Genomic DNA, 20,643 nt, shown 5'->3' with positions numbered 1-20,643 from the left:
TGCATTTAAAATTAACTCACATAAATGATACAGTAACATGAAGTCCATGAACATAACCGAGTAGGATAAAGAAGAAAAGATACAGCTTATTACGCTACAATTTCCCTTTACAATCCAAGGTAGGACACAAGGATGATGTCAAAAAATAACCTAACAAACCAAAAATTATGCTTCAACGAATCATACACGCTGCTTGCTCTGTTCAAACTTCAAACTGTGTTGCCGCAACTAATATTTCTATATTCACGGAATAAATTTAGGGAATAACTGGCTATGGTAAACACGACTTTACACTACAATAAAAAATTTTAAAAAAAAAAACAGCTAAATTTTACAATGAGCAACTGCTTTACATGGATGCCAAAAGTTCACTCATTTCTTTCACCGATGGGATGTTCTCAGAAGGGTAGATCTTAGCTACAAGTTGGGCAAAACTGTCATACTTGTCCAGAAACTCCTTCTGAAAATGAGTGCAAAAAATAAAATATTAGATTTTCTAGAGGATTAATCATAACGTTACCTTACCCAAGTTAAAAGAAGAAGAAATCTGGGAATGGCATCCATCAATTATTTCACAAAATAATTAATCAATGAGCAACATCTTACCTTTGAAGAACACAAACAAAAAAAAAAAAAAATTGCACACACACACAAAACACACACGATATAGTCCCAGGAAGAAAAAGTAAGTCTTCAGATGGGAACAAGGAAAACAGAGAACAGGGAAGTAAAGGCGGATAACCTTCTGAGTAACACAAGCACAAATAAAAACTCCTGATGTGCCGGCTACTAATCTAGCCAGAAGCATTACAAAACAATTACACATCATGCCAAATCCAGGAGGTAACAAAAAAAAAAAATTCGAGTCCATACCTTGCATTTATCCCATAATGAAGGCAACAACTCCTCTGAGGTCAGGTTCTTTTGCAACTTCTTATACATTGTAGCAATGGCCTTGTCAACCTGTGCAGACATGAACTCATTGTCATCGAAAAATGGAGGAAAAGTAGAGCATTAATCCACAGACTTACCCCAGATAAGCTGGATTTTACCACCTTTCTGAGATCCATTTTCGACAATCCAAGCTGGAATGGGATCTGACATTTCAAAATACATCATCCATAAGGCGTTCAACAATGCTTGAGTTAAAAATCCCAAGGCTTCAGGACTACAAGGCCTAAAAGCAACTCCATTACATTTCGGCTACTGAATTCACAGTTTCAAAGAAAACCACATAAAAGAAAACATATACTATGAGACTGAGCCAAGATAGCATCTAATCCAGTTGAGAATGCCTGTAGCTCTATCTCACAGATGTTGTTGCTTTTCCCTTTGTTCTCTTTAGTGCTAAAACCAGGTCATTTAACCTTAAGTAAAAAACCATCCAAGTTTTGTAAACTTTTCAGAGCACTACAAAACTACTTAAGATTACAAATAAGATGGTAAAAAAGTGCACCTAAAGAATAACATAAAACCAACATGAAACCCAAAATTACAAGGCCATGGAACAAAGTATTATCCTGGACCTACACTGAGGCACTAACCTATTTGCTTAGCAGAGGAGAATGCACCTAAAGAAAGATGCTAAAACAAGAGGGTTACGCCCATTTTTTACAATGAGAATTTCACATTATTAAAAAGGTTCTGAAAGAAGAATCAAATTGACTCTACAAAGTAGAATCTTCCTGTGCTTAAAAATTAGTTCCTTCCAACGCCAACACCCCCAAACACCACCACCACAACCCCCCCCCCCCTCCCCCCCAAAAAAAAAAAACACAACCAAATAGAGAGATAGCAAAGGAGGGATTAATGTCATAGATAACACTCACCACCATACTGTGTATTTGATCAACTACAAATAATTTTTGAAGGAAAGATCAAAATTCTTGTAATATAGCCTTTGTGGACAGATAAGTATTAGATAAAATGGAATATATGCAAACCTCTTCTGGTGTGATTGTGTACATTAAGTCCTCAATTCTTCGAGCAAACTGGAACAGACGTTCAAATTGCTGGAACAAAGGAAGTTTCCAAAACAAGCATAAGCTAAGTGAATACAGAAGCAGGGTCATTTTACTTGAAATCTTAAATATTTCAAGAATCAAGAAAGGATACTTACATAATATATAATTGTACTAATAAAGCGTGTGCAGGCTTGTTCATAAGCTTCACTTGCTTGGTGATAGAACTTGGCTAAAGTGGGCACAACATTTGCAAGGTCATAAAGACTGGAAGTAAGTAATTTTAGTTAGTGTGTGAAATTACCAATCCACAAAGACAGTATATCTGCAATTCATGCAACTATGTATTTTGCATTTTGCCTTAGGGTACCTATTTTGAAATGCGGCATAGTTTTCTAGAAGCAAAATATCTGCATACTTTGGGTCAGCCTGCCCGATCTTGTCCAAAGTCACAAACATTATTGTAACCTGTCAAAATGATTTTTTCCCATAAATCTCAACCATAAAAGCCGTGCTACCCAAGAATACCCAAAAAGCCAAATCATATCAACATTAAACGGAGAACAAAAACATGTCAACAAAAGAAAACAAGACATAAGGACAACTCATTTTTCTATCAACAAGTTTGTCATATTTTGACAAGCCAAACGGCCAAGGCTTAATCATATTCTTCAATTCTTAATTGCGTACTTCACCAAAAATTTGGGATGTGGCAGAGTCCATTTACATATTTAGGCATCCAGATAACAATTCAATTGAGTATACTGTTGCGTGAGCCAGAACTTACAAATTTTGTGTACGCCTGATCAACCAAATCCCTGGATTGTCCCTGGATGTACTGTTCCATGCGAGTTGCAAGAGTAGCAAATCTACATAGAAGGTATATAAACCCAGTGGTAATGAATGTAGTCGACATCGCTACGACATATTTAGCATAGAACTAGAATTCAAGGTTAAAAAAAATTTACAGAGCTAGCGTTCTAGAGAAATAAGATAATCATGGACATTTATAATTGAGCAGCAACTTCTCAATGCTGAGATCAAGGAAAACACCAAAAATTCAAAAGAATAACCAGATCACATAATAAGAATGAACAATTATTATGTTCATAAGAACACTTATTAACTATGAAGAACTATATTGGAGAGACATAAGGTAATCATGCACATTTTTATAATTTAGCAGCAGAGTCTCAATGCTGAGATCAAGGAGAACACATAAGGTAATCATGCACATTTTTATAATTGAGTAGCAGAGTCTCAATGCTGAGATCAAGGAGAACACCAAAAATTCAAAAGAATCACCAGATCGCACAATAAGAATGAAGAATTAATATGTTCATAAGAACGCTTATTAACTATGAAGAACTATATTGAAGAGACATAAGGTAATCACGCACATTTTTATAATTAAGCAGCAGAGTCTGAATGCTGAGATCAAGGAGAACACCAAAAATTCATTCAAAAGAATCACCAGATCACACAATAAGAATGAAGAATTACTATGTTCATAAGAATAATTATTAACTATAAGAACTACTTAAGTTGGTAGAGAAATGGATATCCTTCAAAATATTAATTTAGCATTAAACACAATTCAATCTACCTTGGTATATATGACAAAACTCCAACCTGCCTAACATTTCGCTCATTTCTTTCGATCTGGTGACAAGCCTCCTCCACAAACTGCAGCATAGTGTTCAATGAAATTAATCAAAATAACATCAAATACATAGGAATACAGTACAAATTTATCAGGCTGCAACTCACCCGGCCAAACTGCATAGAAATTCTAGATTCCAAATCATCAAGCAATAGGCGTACAAAGCCTGCTGCATCAGCTTTTTGACCAGAAATATAACGTTCTGTTATTCCATGCATTGATATGCAGCGCAAGGGATCAATCTTGTATGCCCAATCCACCACAGCATAGAAGTCTTCCTAAATATCCAAGAGAGAGACAGAAAAAGAAAAAATTGCATTTAGAACAAAATTGGAACTTCTATTATGAATGCGTAGCTATATACACAGTAAACTCAAAATTCCTTTGCTCCCAAGAAGCAACACTAAGAAAATTTGAAAAGGAAAAAAAAGGACTTCTGATCATGCCCATTATTGGTGACTATGCAAAGCGTAAGAAGATCCAATCAAGAGAACAATAGTTTGATCATAAACGCCATATGTGAGGATGAAAAGAATTTGAAAGCATAGTCTCTTTGAAAGGCTAGAGAACAAGAGAAACCAGGTGAATTGTTCCCACATGAATTATTTCAAAGACCTTCAGTTCTACACTCGGACATAAACCAGCAACGCATTCCTGAGATGGGATTGGACTTCAGTCTACTTCATTAAACCAACATACCAACTGAAATACCAGTAAATGTTTTCTAGATCAGTGAACTTGAATTGCTGTTGGTGTGTACAAATCTTTTATCCTTGTATGAAAATTCTACCAATTTGTAGCTTGTTCAAGTCTTTCTAGACATGGAATGTAAGTGAATGCACGAATTCTGCAACCTTAATATCCAATTCACCTATTTATTTTTATTTTGTGGGAGATGCAGTAAATACACCTATCTATTTCTTTAAGTTGTTTGATTTGTCTGTCTCGCTGTGGCTTTCACTCAGGTTTCGTTAATGAATAAAGAACCGATAAGCACAGAGGCACTTCTAATCAAGATGCCTAGCAACAAACAAAAAGAAATCATTGCAATACATTTAATGTTGAAAAATCATTTGAATGTACAACAATTATCTGTCCAAATTAAACTATAATGTCAATAAAGGTTGGCAAGAACCATATGCTCTGAGTCCACAAAATCCTCCCAAATATCTTACATGTGACATGTTATGAGCTACAGACACTAATAAAGTGCTAATGCAGTGGATGAACATATATCACCTCTAAACAGAATGCTGACAATGCTTAAGTATCCTATATAATGTCAGACATCCATGGTGACAGAAACATTTTCTAAAAGCAATTTCATTTCGAAGATTTCAGGATTCATGATTACTTTTAACCCCTCATCTGTCATTCAAAGGGAAGCTCAGCCATTGCGTAAATAAGATACCTGTATTCCGTCAAGCAAGTCACGAAGTGATTCATTTAGTGCCTCCAGCTCTGCAGTACTTTTACCTACAGAATGACAAAAGATCATTGAAGCAAACTTCAAGTGGATGCCTGACAAAAATGGAGAACCCTATAGGTAAACTTACCAGATTTGCTGTCATTGTCATCAATGTCCAAGATGCCCAAGTCATCATCATTTCCATCATCATTGTCATTGGGCCCACCTTTTCCATTGGCAAGGCCTCCTGGTGGAACAAGTGCTGGAACTTCAAAGCACATAAAGTGTGCAAAGAATGAACTCTGCAATTAAGGCAATAAACATGTTTATCTGTGAAGATGACATATCCTCAGAGAGAGAGAGGGAAGAGAAGTTATCAATTAGAGCAAAAACCTCATCCACAAGAAGTGGGATAAATATAGTGAGCATTTTCGCATAAGCTTCTGAAACCGTAGAGGTGTCTGCATTGTTCACATTTTGACTGGAACCTGTTGAACCTTCAAGCCATACAGTAGGATTTCGCGATGCTTTGGTACTCGCACGAAGCTCATTGGCAAATTCACGAGCCTATAAAGGTAAGTATTAAGAGAACATTCAAACTCCATGTAACAAACTCACAATTTATAACTCTATTAACTATAAAACTTTCTTCCACTATTTCTTGATTTGCTTCTTGTGATAATCTAAGATGGGATACGCAAAATACACAAATCAAATAAAAAATTACCCAGCTTAGCCATTTGAAAGAGCAAAAAATTTAAGATACAACTAGACATAATTCATTTATTCAGTAATTTAGTGTGAACTATACCATACAAAGATCCAATAATCACAGTCATTCTCCAAGGGCAGCAAAGCGAGATGTTCAAATTAGACAGTAACATAGATATCACTACTGGCAAATTATTGCCAACTATTAGTTCCCCAAGGGCACAGGTATCCTGGACCATGAAACTTGTATAGAAGTAACATCAAAATGCTTTGACACCAATACAGTAGATAACCAATGATCAGAAAAATAAAATCAGATTCTCACAAATAGCTTAATTATTCTGATACTTAAGTTCTTAATTACAATCATCACACAGCTCAATAAAGAAATACTACACTATGAGACATGAAATCTAAATCCAAGCAATTTTCACACAGAAACATCCTTAACTACAATTGAAGGAATCATTTGCACAAAGATAAGTTTTCCCACCTCACGGCGCAATAGTAAATTAAGGGAGCTACAGTAAGCTTTCCGCAATGGACCAAGGCAATTTTTATCGAGACTCTGCAAATGAAAGGACAGAACAAAACATCAAAGTGAGCAAAAGTATAACACCTCACAACTGGCAATTCATCAACCCAATTTAACACTTCAGCAGACCTTCAAGTGTTGCAGAAGGCGAGCATATGTCCTGCACTTATACCGCAGATCTGCATGATCCGGCCTCTTCAATTGTCCACGCTGTTTAATCAAGTGAACAGCAAATTCAGTATTAGCTTCAGGACATTGATTATCACTGCAAAGCAGAATCCCTACAAGAATACCTGAGAGAAATAACTCTTGTCACTTATCATGAAATCCACCAAGCTAGCAAAATAGTTTCTCAAGAACTCAGATGCTCTCCGAACAAAAGTGCTCTTCAACTTGTCCAGTTCCGCACGCTTTTCTCTTACCTGATAGAAGTCACTCATAATTCTCGTAAGGTAAACCAAAATCTAGAAGTTTTCATGATACTTCGCATTTCTTCAGGAAGTAGATAAACGCTGCACTTTTTTTACAAAATTAACATGTAATCATTTGCTGCACAACAACTAAAACCTTGACATCACTCAAAAAAATATAATAAAAATAAAAAAGAAAAAAACCTTAATCTTTGCTAGGTGATCAAGAGAAATTACTTTCTTTTCTTTACCCCACATTTTAAGCACAAACACCAGGATTTCTGGGGCAGATGATCATGTTAAAAATTAATTCCAAAGGCACAAGCTATAATTGATTTTTCAAGAGCCAGAGGTCCCAGGTACTGCAAGAGATTCATGTCTATCATCACATACATGATTTGCTAAAGGGCGTCCGCTACTGAATCCCTATAATTTACAAATTCTGTCACTAAATCCTGCATACTATCGTCTCACTGTGTAGCATGCTAAGCTAACCCAAAAAGAAAGAAAAAAAAGTCATAGCTGTCTAGTCCGCTGAAATACTTTTTGTTATGTTCTTAATCGATCAACCCAGAGCCCTTAACTGTTCAGAAATACATATCCATGTCAAGGATCATAACTACAACTACCACCAAATGACAAATTTAAACATAACAGTAAATGCAAAAAGGTCCAAAGAAGTATACATACAGCACGCATATCTGCATAGCAAGGATCCAAGCTAGGAACTTCAAGGCTGCGCAAAGCATTAGTTAACCATTCACATGCTTCAATGTTTTGAAGCATCCTTGCCTCATCAAAGGAACCACCTGTTAGACATGCTGCATACTGCAACAAAATGAACGCAATAACTACCAAATTTGATAATTGACAAAATAGAATTTTATAACTCAAACAAGGATTGCTGATACCACAACATAATTAAAATGTGGAAGTACCTCAGAAGGGATGCGCAATCTTTCGAGAAGCTTATCAAGTTCCTCAACCAATGATTTGTTGTTCACAGAATGCATTTCAAGCTTGTTATTGCGAGTCTCTATCTGCCCACAGACAGAAAAATGCAGATCATTAGAACTTCAACATGCCCCTCAGAAAGCATAAAGTACTATTATTTTCCAGCATGGACTAATTTAAATATCAAATGACATAAAATAGTGATGACTTTGCAAGTAGCAACTAGCAAGACAGCTCATCTTGTGCAATGAAGCTTTCTGACCCTCAGGACTTGAACAAATGAAACACATATTGCTGATAGAAGCACAATCAAGTCAAACAAAAAGGCCTATTATTAAAAGGCTATTCAAAAATTTGAAAGTTTAGTTATGTGCTCTAATAAATATAAGTTCTTTTGGAAAAAGCACCCACATGCTACTTTCCAAAAAGTACATTTTTTAAGGAAAAAAATTAAGATAAAAGTAAAGTATAACAAACAAGAACAACTCACCAGTGCTTCTAGCTATTAAAAGAATACCACTGAAATCAGGTCAATTAAGACAAATAACAATAGCTGCACAGGATGCAGTGAAATTCACTTCCCAGGTAAAATCAATAGAATAAGCAGAGATGCAACTGAATTATGTAAATTTAGGTAACTAAAAAGATTTTAAACAAAGGCAAAGCAAACAATACAGAAACATTTAGAAATCTCAGCTCAATTTCTAAGAGGTACTCACCGATTCAATATCCTCTCTCATGTGTCTGAGCTTTACATTGAAAATGCCCAACCATTCATCCATGTCCTCAACACAATTAGTGGCAGACTCCAGTCCCTGCAATACCTGCAGACGATTTGGGAGACCAAATAATATGTATTGGTTTGGAGAACAAAGAACTCAGGCAACAGATCAAAACATTAACTACCATAGCTATCACAATGCAGTCCGCTAGAAAGGATGAAAAGTATTGTAAACAGTTTCAGATTCCAAGGACAGAAACGGAACAAACTCTGGAGGCCAATGGAAGTCAAGTATTGAACATGAAAAGTAAAAAATCATCACGATGAAATGTATTGTTAGGTAATGAAGAATACAATGAGATTAAATATCTTCATTGCTGCAAGCTTATCAGAGGAGATATCGTGACATAAGTACTGGGCTAACATACAAACAGTGAGACTGTAAAGATCTACATTCATGATCTATTGTCTCATACTAAATCAAGGTTAAACTTACCATTAAGCAAAAGAAGGGAAACAATTGCAATCAATAGCAGAACAACCAACAGAATTTGGCCATATGCTCTAATAGGCCTTTAGAAACTATTCAAGAAATTTATTCCAAATCTAACCTCGTCCATTAAAGGCACATTTTCCAAAATAGCATGCACATTTGCTGCTTCCAAAGCTTGAAGTTCTCGCTTTAATCGCTCAGAAAATGCTTCAGCTTCACCAATACCCATGACATAGCTGCAAATGACATGATCAGTCCAACTATTAGCATCATTAGACTAAATTGGTACAAAAGAATGCTCTCAAGACCCAGTGCATACTGGCTTCTCAGGTAGCTTGTTTCTCATGTTGAAGTTCAGCCCAAAAATAGAGCAAAGATGCACAGAATCAAGCTAAGACTAGCTACAAAGGAGAATAAGTGCACAGAAAACTACATTACAAGGAAGACAAGTTTCCAAGTATCCATTGCCCAGAGATCTACAAGTCAATCTATAACTGACCAATAAAATCTATTATCTTGTGTATCTTTTTTCTTTTTCCTGCTACATGTGTAAAAATGAAAGGAGATTTCTACAATGCAATTCGCATTATGTTTCACATGAATTAGGCATATACAGGCACATAAACACAGATTTATACACCATAAAGTCAATATCAATGAAAGAAAATAAACATACGTACGTGCCTAAAAGGGCCTCCATATCCTCTTCCTCTGCTTGTGAAACAAGTTCTTTTTCAACTGTCACTTTCATGTCACCTTCAGCCACCGCAACTTCAACCGGACCATCTTGTTGATTCCCTAGTTGTTTAGGAATAGTGGGAGTATTTTCCTGTTCAAGTTCAAATAGTCAAAAGCATTTGAAGATAATAGGTTACTCATCACCATATACGAAAGTTAATAAGCATCTAACCTATTCAGCCAAAAAAAATTAAAATTGAAATAAAAGAATCTACGTGAAGCTTAAACACAGTCCTCTTCCCATATTGCTCAATACAAATATCCAATCAGGACAGAGATTTCATTTTAAAGTCATAATTCATGTAGAAAACTAACTTCACATAATAATTGTTGCTGTGTTTCATAAATGCCAACATGCAGAACCCAGTTGCTTGGTAATCTTAAAGGAAGCGGACCAAGTAAAAAGAGTTCAATGACAGTCACATCTGCAAATAAAGTCAAGAACTTCTACAATGCCTTCTCAGATAGATAAATTCATAAAGTTCGCAGCATCTTACAGCAAACAATAATGATGAATAGCTGAAAGGTTTCAGGACAAAAGAAAATATTTACTCAACCAGTACAAGATAAATTATAGAAGGAAAAATAAAACCAAATAAATAAAGAACGAGTTATTCCTGAGCTACAGGGAGAAAATACCTTAGCCCAAAGAGCCATCTCCACAACATCTATGCCAACAACTTTGGGAAAACGACCTAATACATCTTTGCAGATGTTTAAAATGCACATCAGTAGGCGATTCCTGCATAATAGTATATCAAAGACTTGAGACAAAATGGAGATAATTGTTACAATACTTCAAAACCTAAAAAGGTATTTTTGGGCTGAGGACTCCTAAGGTACCTATCATCAACATTGCGCAAGGTCCACTGAGGTGGAGAAACACTCTGACTCCTAAGGTTATCAAAGCCCTGCAGGAATGCGATCAATCCAAAATAAAGTCGGAAACTTTTTTTAGCGCGGGATTTGGGCAATAACAAAAATAAAAAAATTTTCCCACTAGATGTGTTTCGATCAATACCAGCATAAATGTGCATCCACTGGGGTCATTTGTTACAACCTCAACCTTCGAAAGATGCTTCAGCTTGTATAATTTTGCAGGCTACAGGAGCAGAAAAAATTGCTTTTATCAGCTTAAAGGTAAAATTACATACATGCACTTTGTCATAGAAACTGTCTTTCTATCTTCTACACGTCATTCCTCTCTATTCGTAAAATACGGGACCCAACCGTTTTTTTGACTGCTGCTATGAGTTCCAGAAAAATGACTCTCTTTGACCATGGCTCTCTTTTACCTATTTCACAACTTAATGTAAGGCCATAAACTGTCATATGAGCTGGCAATTGGTGGCATCCAAAGCACATAATTGAGTTTTTTCCTCTCTTGTCCCAGTTGCTAGAATATAACAAAACAACAGTACACACTTGGAGCATTTGTAACATATTACTAACGGTAGTCTCTAAAGACATGGCAGGTTCACATGTTTCAAGCAACCTCAGATTGTCAGTGGCAGAAATCAGTATGAAGACTTTATTAATTTTTAGCACAGTGGAATGGAACCCATTGACCACACTTTTGAATAGCTTGATGTGTATGAGGCCTGCACCCCTCTCCCCCCACCCCAAACAAAAAAAATTTTTTTCCAAAGAGAGAAGAAGCCAGGTATGAAGCAGCAAATGAAAAAAAGAGTGTGGAAGATTACCTCGAGAACTCCTCCAGTGGAATACTTTAGGACACGTAAAAATGCTTTAGTCCGCTGGCCTTTTGCCTTGGCTGCAGAAAACACATGAAGTAAGCTAAATTTTTGAATTAGTTATAAACGGACTTGTAAATGAATGGGATATTGAAGTTTCAAGCGTTCATATGAACAGGGTCAACCAATTTTCATTCCGTCTTGATATGTCTTTTCCAAGTTACAAAGACTACGGACAAAGATTAGGGATAGCATAATCTAAAGGAGATAAGGTGATGATTTTTTGGTTGACGGTGCACAAACACTAACCGAGTAACAGAAACTTTGACACGTAATGCAGTAACACAAACAAGAATGAGTGGCAGTAAAACACCACCAACTCTGCATTCCTCAATCTGTTGCTTATGAGATATTTTCACATGTTTTATCTTGTTTTCATTGTGATACTATTGTACCCACTAGGACTTACCTATTGAAGGCCAATTTTTCCAATGGCCAAGGTTTCATCTATGATTCCTTAACTTCCCTCTGTCTTCAAGAATCCAGTGTCACTAGGTTTACCAAACCTAGAGTTATTAAATTTGTAAAAATACTTTGCTGACCAAGTCATCTTTGGCATGTGTGCGAGTTATGATAGATTGTAGGGATATTTCTTGTGAAAAGAAAGAATGACTAATCCTTTTACGCTAATCAATCACCTGACAAATTCATGCTAATTCAGAAGTTCTAGGTAAACACTTGAGAGCATTCAGAAGTTCTAGCGGCTGCACGTCTCAGAGCATTCATTTCGAGGTAATAATCTGTAAGCACTTTATGCCATGAGTGAAAAGTGACCTTTATTAATACAAAAACCCTATATACCGTCATTGTAGTACACACTAATAGAAGCATTTTAAATCGAGACACTTCAGTTTCACCAAAGTCACAATTATTGGTTAAGCCACTCGACACATTTCTGCCCTGGAGCATGTAATCCCACCTCTAAACTGGGGGCTTGGTATGGGACAAAATTTGGAGTCAAGCACTAAAATGGATAGCTTCTCGAACCCGAAGCTCCGAAGACATGCTACGCAGCAGGTTAAAGTTATCAAACTGCATATCATTATTCCTTAACAATTCATGAGCTAACTTACAACAACCATCTAAACTCTAACCTAAACTTACGACATCACAATCAGAGAATCCTTCACAGCCTATTGACTTGTTCCTTACATGAATTATACCAAGCACGCATCAAATTAATACCCCAACTTCCACAAAGGTGATTTCATTTGCTTCAAAAATTAAAAATGAAAATTAAACCAGCTAGCTCCGAAATTGAACTTAAGGAAAGTGGAAAGTGAAAACGCGGGAAAGTGATTAAGGAAAATGTGGACGTACTGGAGATGGCGAGAACCCTAGGTTTAGCCATCTGACCGCGGCCTAATTTGGCAGATTTGCCCCAGATCCCGCGGCTTTTGGCGACTCGGATCGACATTACGACCTTCTGCTTGGTGCCTTCGATGGCAGCTTCGCATGCTCTCCGGAGCTCCTCATCGTCGGCGCTCGATTTCGCCATGATTCCGGCAGAGTTTCGTTCTTCTGTTAGCGTAAATCCTCAAGCTTCGCACAATTGTCTCAGCTCACAGGTGGAAAAAACTGGATGAAAGAGACGAGGAAATAGATAGGAGCAGTAGTGGATTAAGGAAAATGTACAACGACGTCGTTCATCAGTTATTTGGACTTGGAGCACGCGCCAAACGGTACGTGGACTAGTCGTTACGCCATTTGCTGCGTGTATTGTGTGCACAACCGTAACCAGAAAAGCGGGTCGGGCCATTTAGACGTCGGCTCCTTAGCTTCTCTATTTGTTTTCTTTTCCATTTTTACTTGGTTTTTTTTCTTTCAACATATCATTTTAGAAATGCAATTTAGAGTCGACAAAAACGATTTTCCTCAAACCATTTTGTAGTATTTTAGTTCTCTGAGAAACCAAGAACAAAACGGATAATAAGTAACTAGAAAATTAGAGACGATAAAATTTGTTTTGCATATTGAGGTGAGATCGTGAGAGTTACATAATTTTTATTTTTTTACTATTTTTTTTAAATGAAGAAGATCAAAAGTTATTCTTCACTTACCCCTTTTGATGGCTTAAATCTATAAGATGTAGATTACGGTGAAGGGTTGTTTTTCAACTTTTTCTTTTTTATGGAATGCTATACATAGTCTTGCCTTTTTTTTCTCCTTGAAAGCAAACTTCTTACTATTTTGAGATCTTCCATGGTTGCTGCAAAAAAAAAAAAAAGTTAGTCCATTTGAGCTGAAAATTATTTGAAAAACATTTTTATATTACTCACCGTAATATTATTTTTTGTGATGAGATATATACGATGTAAAAGCGTAATTGAAAAGCATATTTATGAAATCATCTGTTTAATCTACAAGTAAAGAGCTTTCTGTTGATCATCATTGACATTCATTAACACATTTCTTTGTATTTTTGGCGCACCATACCGTAAATGCTTCGTTAAGTACCGCCTTGATAGGTAATGGGGTGCCTGGGAGTGCTATTACAATATGCTTGAACTACTTTCTGTCCTCTACCGAACAAAAAAGAGCCTTTTCTGTCAACTTATTCCATAACTTTTTTGCAATTATTAATTCAACCTTCTCAGGTCTGTGTTGAAAAATCTTCTCAGCTCATGATAATGTAGAGGACAGGAAAAAAAAAAAAAAAAGCATCAAATTTTGTGTATTGAAGTGAGAGTTACTTCAGATTGTAGTCTTACATTGGATCCTTTTCCCTGCATCATTGATCTTAGGTGCAAGTATCAGGCAAGCAGCAAATCTCGTTCCCTTTGATTAAACTGTGACGCATGCTTGCTGACTTGGGGTACACCTGATCATTATGTAGAGACAGAAAACTAAAATTTCTCAGTAACATCAATCGTCTAAAATTTCTCAGTAACATCAATCACACTTCAGCTCAAGATACGGTGTGTGTTAAAGTCAGCGACAAATGATGGAGAATCTCCTTCATGTATATGATTAAATTTCCCGCAGCAATATAGGATGAGCTACAATCCAAGAAATCAACAAAAAATGAAGTCCCAACAAGAAGTAGCGTTTCATCATCCAGGTATGGTCTGGGACCGATTAGGGAATTTCAAGTGCAGTTTTACATGATAAGTTGCGTCTGAATGAGATGATCCCTGCATATCTGTTTGTGCAAAAACGGCGAGGCCTCGAGCAAAAGCAAAAGAGCCTGTTCCACCAACAACCATCAGCTCCTTTTTCTCCTTGTTGGCTAACTCCTTGGCCTGAATGCTAAGGCTGCCAGAGTGCTTGTGGGAATTGAACGTGAGGTAAATAATGTTGAACGCTGAATGGGCGAAATGTTCAATGGGAATTATGAAGCCTTGAGCTTTTCCAACCACCCTGGAAGTGTTCTCAGGTCCCTCTGTGAGCGTGCGATGAAAGACCAAGGCTCCGGCATCTGACGGGGCCACTGAGTGCAAATTTGAGCCACCGATTTTGGGCTGTTGAATGTACAGAGATAAGGCCAACCGGGGCCTGGAGTCCTTGGCCGGCTTTGTATGCGGTAAGGGAGAGAACAATGCCAGGAGTGCTACTGCTATTACAGCTAAAGAAACCGCAATACAGAATATGACCCTTGGAAGCATAATTATGTGGAGAGCTTAAAAGTTTGTTGCATTGCCATTTGCTTAGCTTGTGTTAGAGCTACCTTAATACATCCGTTCTTAGTGTTTTTGCTGTGTTTTGGCCACCTAATCCACCTTCACTTATTTTCCTAATCCTCTAACATCTTTCAATCTATACAAGTGGAGGAAAGAAGGAGGTCAAAACCAATTGCAATATAATAACAGCCATTAGATTCGGATAAAAAGCACAACATACAGCAAGTCAGATGCACAATCTCAAATGAACGGAGAAAGTTGCACAAAATTAAAACTACCACATCTCTGAGGCAAAGAAGGATGCCAAAGTCTTTTATTTCAACTGCAACACTGTTGCACCAAAATGCCAAGTAGACTATAGAATTGGAGGATTCCCAAAAAATTTACAAAATCAGACCCTTCAGATGTTCCTCCTCACTTCTATATTCTTGTTAGTCAATGAGATACAAGAAGTATTGTGGTCCTTTCCCAAATAAATATATAAATTAGACTTTACAATAGTTCAAGGAAGCAAAAAACGAACTGCAGCAAATACAATGTACAGGTAACAAGTACCGGTGAAAGATGATTCTACCCAAGCTCTTCCTCCAAAACATCCTCCTGAAGTTAGTGGATGCCAAATAAGACTATCCAAAATATGGAAAAAGAAGAATCCAAGCACGAATGGAAATTAAGAAATTAACTTGTCAAAAGCTTGGCCTTGCGTACATGGCCCATGCTATTAACAAGATCTTTGCGAGTGCATACAGGGAACAAATTAATGTCCTTTAATGCTTTGAACCGCCAGAGAACATATGGAAAGCTTAGCTGATCACGGGAAGTGAAGCGAACCACCTCATTAAACCAGAGACACATGAAGAGGTTAGTTGTTGTCATGTGCTCCCTCACAATGATGGAAGCCTCAGCTAGAGCTGTACAGATGGAATGGAGCTACATATGAGCGTTTTGCAGTTCCATCATATACTTCATCAATGCAATAATCTAGGATTAAAGGAGCATGAAGCTCCATATAGGAGGAAAAATTAGCTATCAAAAATACTTTCTTTTTTAGTAGATTTAATAATACCAGCAGGAAAGAGAATCTAATTTACAAAAAAAAAAAAAAAAATTGAGCAGTATCACGAACTATTTAACAGAAGCACATCTTTGTTGGCCAATCATTTATAATCTTATGAGAATCAAGCAATAGAACTATGTCACTTACAATCATCACCACCATTTTGCTGGATAGGATAATAACAAGAAGCAGAGGTGTAAGCGTACCTTTCTTTCCATTGAACCTCTTGTCCTCTGGTAGTGCATCCTTGCGATACTGAGTTAATTGTACTTCAACCTCTTCAGGTGTTGCTTTGTTTTTCTTGACAACAGCCTTTGCCTCATCATACACACTACTGCGTGCTCCATGTTCTGAAATTGCAAGTACAGACTTTGATCGCCAAAGAAGGGCTTCCAGTACTCCCAGAGGGTCCCTCCTAAACTGGGACTTGGAATCCACCCAAATTGAGTATCTTGAGTTTGGAAAGAGACGGTGGGCTAGCATCTAATCAAAGAACAGAAGAATTAACTTCATTGAGTTTTATTATCAGTGAATTCTAAGAAAACTATTTAACAAATCTACAGTAAGACTGACCATTTTAAATATCAATTTGAAAAGAAAAGAAGATAAACATTGGCAGAACATTGCATATTGGATGTATTAAATTTGCAATCCAGATTTCTTGGCTGTGAGATTGCCAATCGTTTCTTAAGCAAGACAAGAGTTTTGTGTCCTCTCTTGTTATTCTTTTCAAAAATGAGAATACAAACAAAGATCCAGAACCAAACTTGCGAGCATGATGAAGAAACAGAAAAGAACTACAAGAGAACCAAACTTTTTCCTACCTTGGGAATTTTGCCATTTAACCTTTGGTCTCGAAAAGGTAGATCCTTAACTACTATAATCCGCCACTTCCCAATAAAATGGTTTTCACCAACTTTCTGACCCTGAGCTTCTTGTGCAGCAAGAGTAATTTCATCCCAAAAAGCCACATAACAAACCTGTATCCTTGAACATTATAAGCATTTCAAAAGAAAACATAGAACTCATTCAGGAGATCTTTGCATTTGACATTGTAACCTTATGAAGTGACTGCTCTGACATCCCTATTGGTTGGTATAGATCATCTCCGCCACCAAATGCACAGGTAGACACCACTACTTCACACTCGTGCATATACAATTCATCTTCCTCAGAAATCTTAAACCCCCCTTTCTCACTGTAGAAACCACAATGGACTGTTGCTGTTTTGTTCACCTACAACAGCCAACTTAAAATGTTTACTTGGATTAGTGGAAAACTAGACACAGTAGCAAGATACATCAGAAGCCACCACAAACCAATGATCCAGTATCACAGAGCATATTAAAGCATATTGTTAAAGAATTTATCTACTGCCATCTAAAACTCTCCTCCACAACAATGACAATTGCGAGATGCAGCTCATTACCTTAAAGCTTTGATCTCTCTGGTCCAGAGTTTGGTATCCAGTGAATAAATTAAATCTTGTGCCGTCCAGACCATGCTGAGACTTTGTGAAGTTCCCTTCTCCATAAGTTTTATCAGTCTCTGTGATGTATACCACTTTTTTAATGGGACTATTAGATACTCTTTGTTGCGGAAAAACCAAACGTTCAAGTTCTTCAGGAGCCAGAAGCTTCAGACAACCTGATACAACAAAAAACCAAATCATGAATGACAAACCTGTCGACGCTCGACTCTACTCGGTACAGCAATACCATAAAATCGTTATCCAAAATACCATCTAAACTTGCACAGTTCTTCAAACATGATCAGTAGAAAACCAGTCATAATCAGCTTTTGCAAGAAAGTGCGACTATGAAACTCGACAATGGAGCAAGAAACGGAAATCTAAATATTGGTCCTCAGTTGAAAACAGAAACAGCAGCAACCCATGGGCAATGGTTGCCTATTAGCTAATTAATGTGGTAAAGTTCATAACTTTATCCAAATTAACCTTGAGAGACATAGTAAAATCATCAAAATTCTGAACCTTTTAGTCAGTAACACATAGAAGCCTAAAAATAAATTACATACGTTCTCTAACGCCACCGACGACTCGGGTGGTGGGATCGAGACGATTCAAGTTCCCTTGCTCTTTCTTCTCAAAATGAGGGTGGTCCGGCTTCTTCTGGGCCTGGGCGGTTTGAGGCGGTGGTGGACTTGTTGATTTTCCATAGATTCGGGAGACTTCAAAAATGAGCAATGCTGCAGCAGAAAGGAAGAGCAGGAAAGGCCACCACTTGAGAACCTGCCTCACAACTTGGCGAGTGAATTCAGTCTTGCCTCGAAACCCAAATTTCTTGGACTTCCTCCGGACACGAGCCCGTAATTTTTTGTCGGCGTGCTCATCGGAAGACTGGTCGGAAACGGTGATCGAGAAGCTGTTGTTGAACATTGTGAACCCGCAAGAACTCAATTATGGAAGGAATCTGGTTAATTTAATAAAGGCTCGACTTTCCACTTTCCAGGCGTGAATGGGGGAACTCTTTTTTCACCGGCGTGAATGGGGGAACTCTTTTTCCACCGGATTTGGCAGGCTAAAAAACACCGAATTCGTTGCTAGTTCTCACTAAGGAATCTGGTTAATTTAATCAAGGCTCGACTTTCCACTTTCCAGTCGTGAATGGGGGAACTCTTTTTTCACCGGATTTGGCTGGCTGAAAAACACCGAATTCGTTACTAGTTCTCACTAGATTGATACGTCTCTTTTCACCGGATTCGGCAGGCCAAGAAAACACCGAATTCGTTACTACTTCTCACTAGATCGGTCCGTCCTTTAATACTATAGTACTCTATATATTTGTCCATACACAGTGAAATTGCCCTGCACTATTTATTTGGCTTTACATATAGTGAAATTTGAAGACAAGACCTTCCTCCTTAATACTACAGTCAATAGTGCACTTTTTGTGGCTATACATAGTGAATTTGAAGTAGGACTTCAATTTTTTATTTTTTTTTGTGTAATTGGAAAGTTTCAAACCCTTTTGAAGATAAGACCTTTCTCAATCTCATTGGCTACCCATCAATGCCTCATCAACTTTTGATTTTTATTTTTTTAGTGTGAGCAGAGAGTTTTAAATTCGTAACTTATGACTTACACAAATTCTCTCATCGACATTTTTTTTAGTTTAAATGGAAAGATTCGAATTTGAAATCTTCAAGTTACATATTGCTTCTCCCCACCTTTTTCCAAATGCCTCGTCAACTCTTCTTTCTTCACGAAATTATCTTTTACATCTTGTTGGCAATTTATTCGCTTACAACTTTAAATAATTTTTTATTTGATGCATTACCGGACTAGATAGGTATACAAAAAAAGGGAAAACTTAATCGCACTTCTGCTATTATTTTTATCATATGATTTTCATTTAGAATACATGACAAAATGAATAGTAAAAGTGTGATTAATAAAAATTGAGCGTGATTAACATTTCTCAGAAAAGAAAGGTTGATTCACTATTAAACCTTTAAAATTATTATCCACTTTTGAATTGTAACAATTCCACCAAAAAAAGAGACTTCATTTAACATCAAGCACCTAATAAATGAACTGCAAAATAAAACTCACAAATTCTTGAAAAATTGAAAATATACTGCATCTAAATTTTCTCAAAATGCTACCATGATTATTATGTTAAAGGCTTTTTTTTTATAAAAAGCAAATTTTATTAACGAATGGTTGGAAATCGTCCAATACGATTTGATTTACATCTCTATCTCAGTGGCAGATTAAAAACGCACTTGAAATAATAACAGATCTACAATTTAATAACAGATACAGTAGATGTGAATGATCTCGAACATAACTAAAAACTATAAGAAGTTTTCTGACTTCTAATAAGATAAATTGCTACAACTACCTTTGGTACATGTTTTAATCAACAAATCTATTAATCAATGGATTTAGGTTTCAATAAATGATGATGAGTCGAGAAAGACCCAAAATTCCAAAAAAAAAAAATTTAGATGTAACAACTAGATCTGAGATCAAGTAACAAAATGAGAATAAAAGCAGAAAATTCTCACTAGGAATCCCTAAAAGAAACAAAGGACTCTCACTTAGAAAATTTAGAAGAGATTTTATTGAAAAACATGATAAGACGAAATATATGGGAGGGATATCATGAGAAGAGGTAGAGAGAAGTTGGAGGAAAGGAGAATTAGAACAAGGAGTGTTATTATTATGTTAAAAGATTTGGTTAACAAGGAGTTTAGGTGCGTTCAACATTTTTAGCAAAGATTGAGAATAATTTGAGAATGTTCAAATGCAGTAGGTGAAAATAATTCAACGTATGTTTGCATTCATATAGTAAATTAAATGCGGCTTAAATACATTAACATATATGCGGACAGAAAATCCGTATGTCAAATATACTTCCTCACTAATATTAACATCTACTTAGATATCCTATGTTTCTTCTACTCCATTATATGCTAGAGGTTTTACCGGGAGATTTGTTCCCTCTTTTTCTTATAACCTATTTTAATGTCCAATCAAAGTGGTACTATTGTGGCAAAGCTAAAGTAAATAAGGAATTTGTTTATAAAAAAAAAGAAGAATATTTGTGGCCAATGAACAATAAAAAACCACATTGCTGGACGACATTTTCTA

At 36.6% G+C, this 20,643-nt stretch overlaps 3 protein-coding genes across 4 annotated transcripts; all 3 read right to left on the bottom strand.

Annotated features, from left to right (window-relative positions):
* Nucleotides 1-12,979, bottom strand: LOC113710940 (exocyst complex component SEC3A). Of its 2 annotated transcripts, XM_027234027.2 has the most exons (25): nucleotides 12,669-12,978; nucleotides 11,298-11,368; nucleotides 10,616-10,696; nucleotides 10,438-10,505; nucleotides 10,234-10,336; nucleotides 9,537-9,685; nucleotides 8,975-9,092; nucleotides 8,362-8,466; nucleotides 7,627-7,728; nucleotides 7,379-7,516; nucleotides 6,572-6,700; nucleotides 6,408-6,488; nucleotides 6,237-6,311; nucleotides 5,426-5,599; nucleotides 5,181-5,334; nucleotides 5,036-5,100; nucleotides 3,732-3,902; nucleotides 3,568-3,647; nucleotides 2,749-2,830; nucleotides 2,332-2,429; nucleotides 2,120-2,228; nucleotides 1,944-2,012; nucleotides 1,032-1,097; nucleotides 874-963; nucleotides 1-460 (listed from the first exon to the last, which is right to left on the bottom strand). In XM_027234027.2, the coding sequence occupies exons 1-25, from the start codon at nucleotides 12,844-12,846 to the stop codon at nucleotides 350-352; spliced, it is 2,667 nt and encodes an 888-aa protein (XP_027089828.1). In that variant the 5' UTR covers nucleotides 12,847-12,978; the 3' UTR covers nucleotides 1-349. The 2 variants fall into 2 exon arrangements, with proteins under 2 accessions (XP_027089828.1, XP_071923525.1); XM_072067424.1 differs by lacking the exons at nucleotides 1-460; nucleotides 874-963 and having other exon boundaries at nucleotides 1,070-1,177; nucleotides 12,669-12,979.
* Nucleotides 12,980-14,000: 1,021 nt separating this feature from the next.
* Nucleotides 14,001-15,104, bottom strand: LOC113712564 (dirigent protein 6-like). Its single transcript, XM_027236045.2, has one exon. The coding sequence runs from the start codon at nucleotides 14,951-14,953 to the stop codon at nucleotides 14,402-14,404; it is 552 nt and encodes a 183-aa protein (XP_027091846.1). The 5' UTR covers nucleotides 14,954-15,104; the 3' UTR covers nucleotides 14,001-14,401.
* A 150-nt stretch (nucleotides 15,105-15,254) lies between these two features.
* On the bottom strand, nucleotides 15,255-18,905 carry LOC113710941 (probable hexosyltransferase MUCI70). The gene is made up of 6 exons (XM_027234028.2): nucleotides 18,063-18,905; nucleotides 17,455-17,672; nucleotides 17,085-17,261; nucleotides 16,850-17,005; nucleotides 16,232-16,508; nucleotides 15,255-15,879 (listed from the first exon to the last, which is right to left on the bottom strand). The coding sequence occupies exons 1-6, from the start codon at nucleotides 18,421-18,423 to the stop codon at nucleotides 15,647-15,649; spliced, it is 1,422 nt and encodes a 473-aa protein (XP_027089829.1). The 5' UTR covers nucleotides 18,424-18,905; the 3' UTR covers nucleotides 15,255-15,646.
* Between the last annotated feature and the right edge of the window lie 1,738 nt (nucleotides 18,906-20,643).

Source organism: Coffea arabica, chromosome 10e (genome assembly GCF_036785885.1).
Source record: "Coffea arabica cultivar ET-39 chromosome 10e, Coffea Arabica ET-39 HiFi, whole genome shotgun sequence".
NCBI lineage: Eukaryota > Viridiplantae > Streptophyta > Magnoliopsida > Gentianales > Rubiaceae > Coffea > Coffea arabica.
The sequence above is the reverse complement of the archived record's forward strand: the minus strand, read 5'-3'. Positions and strand labels throughout refer to the sequence as shown.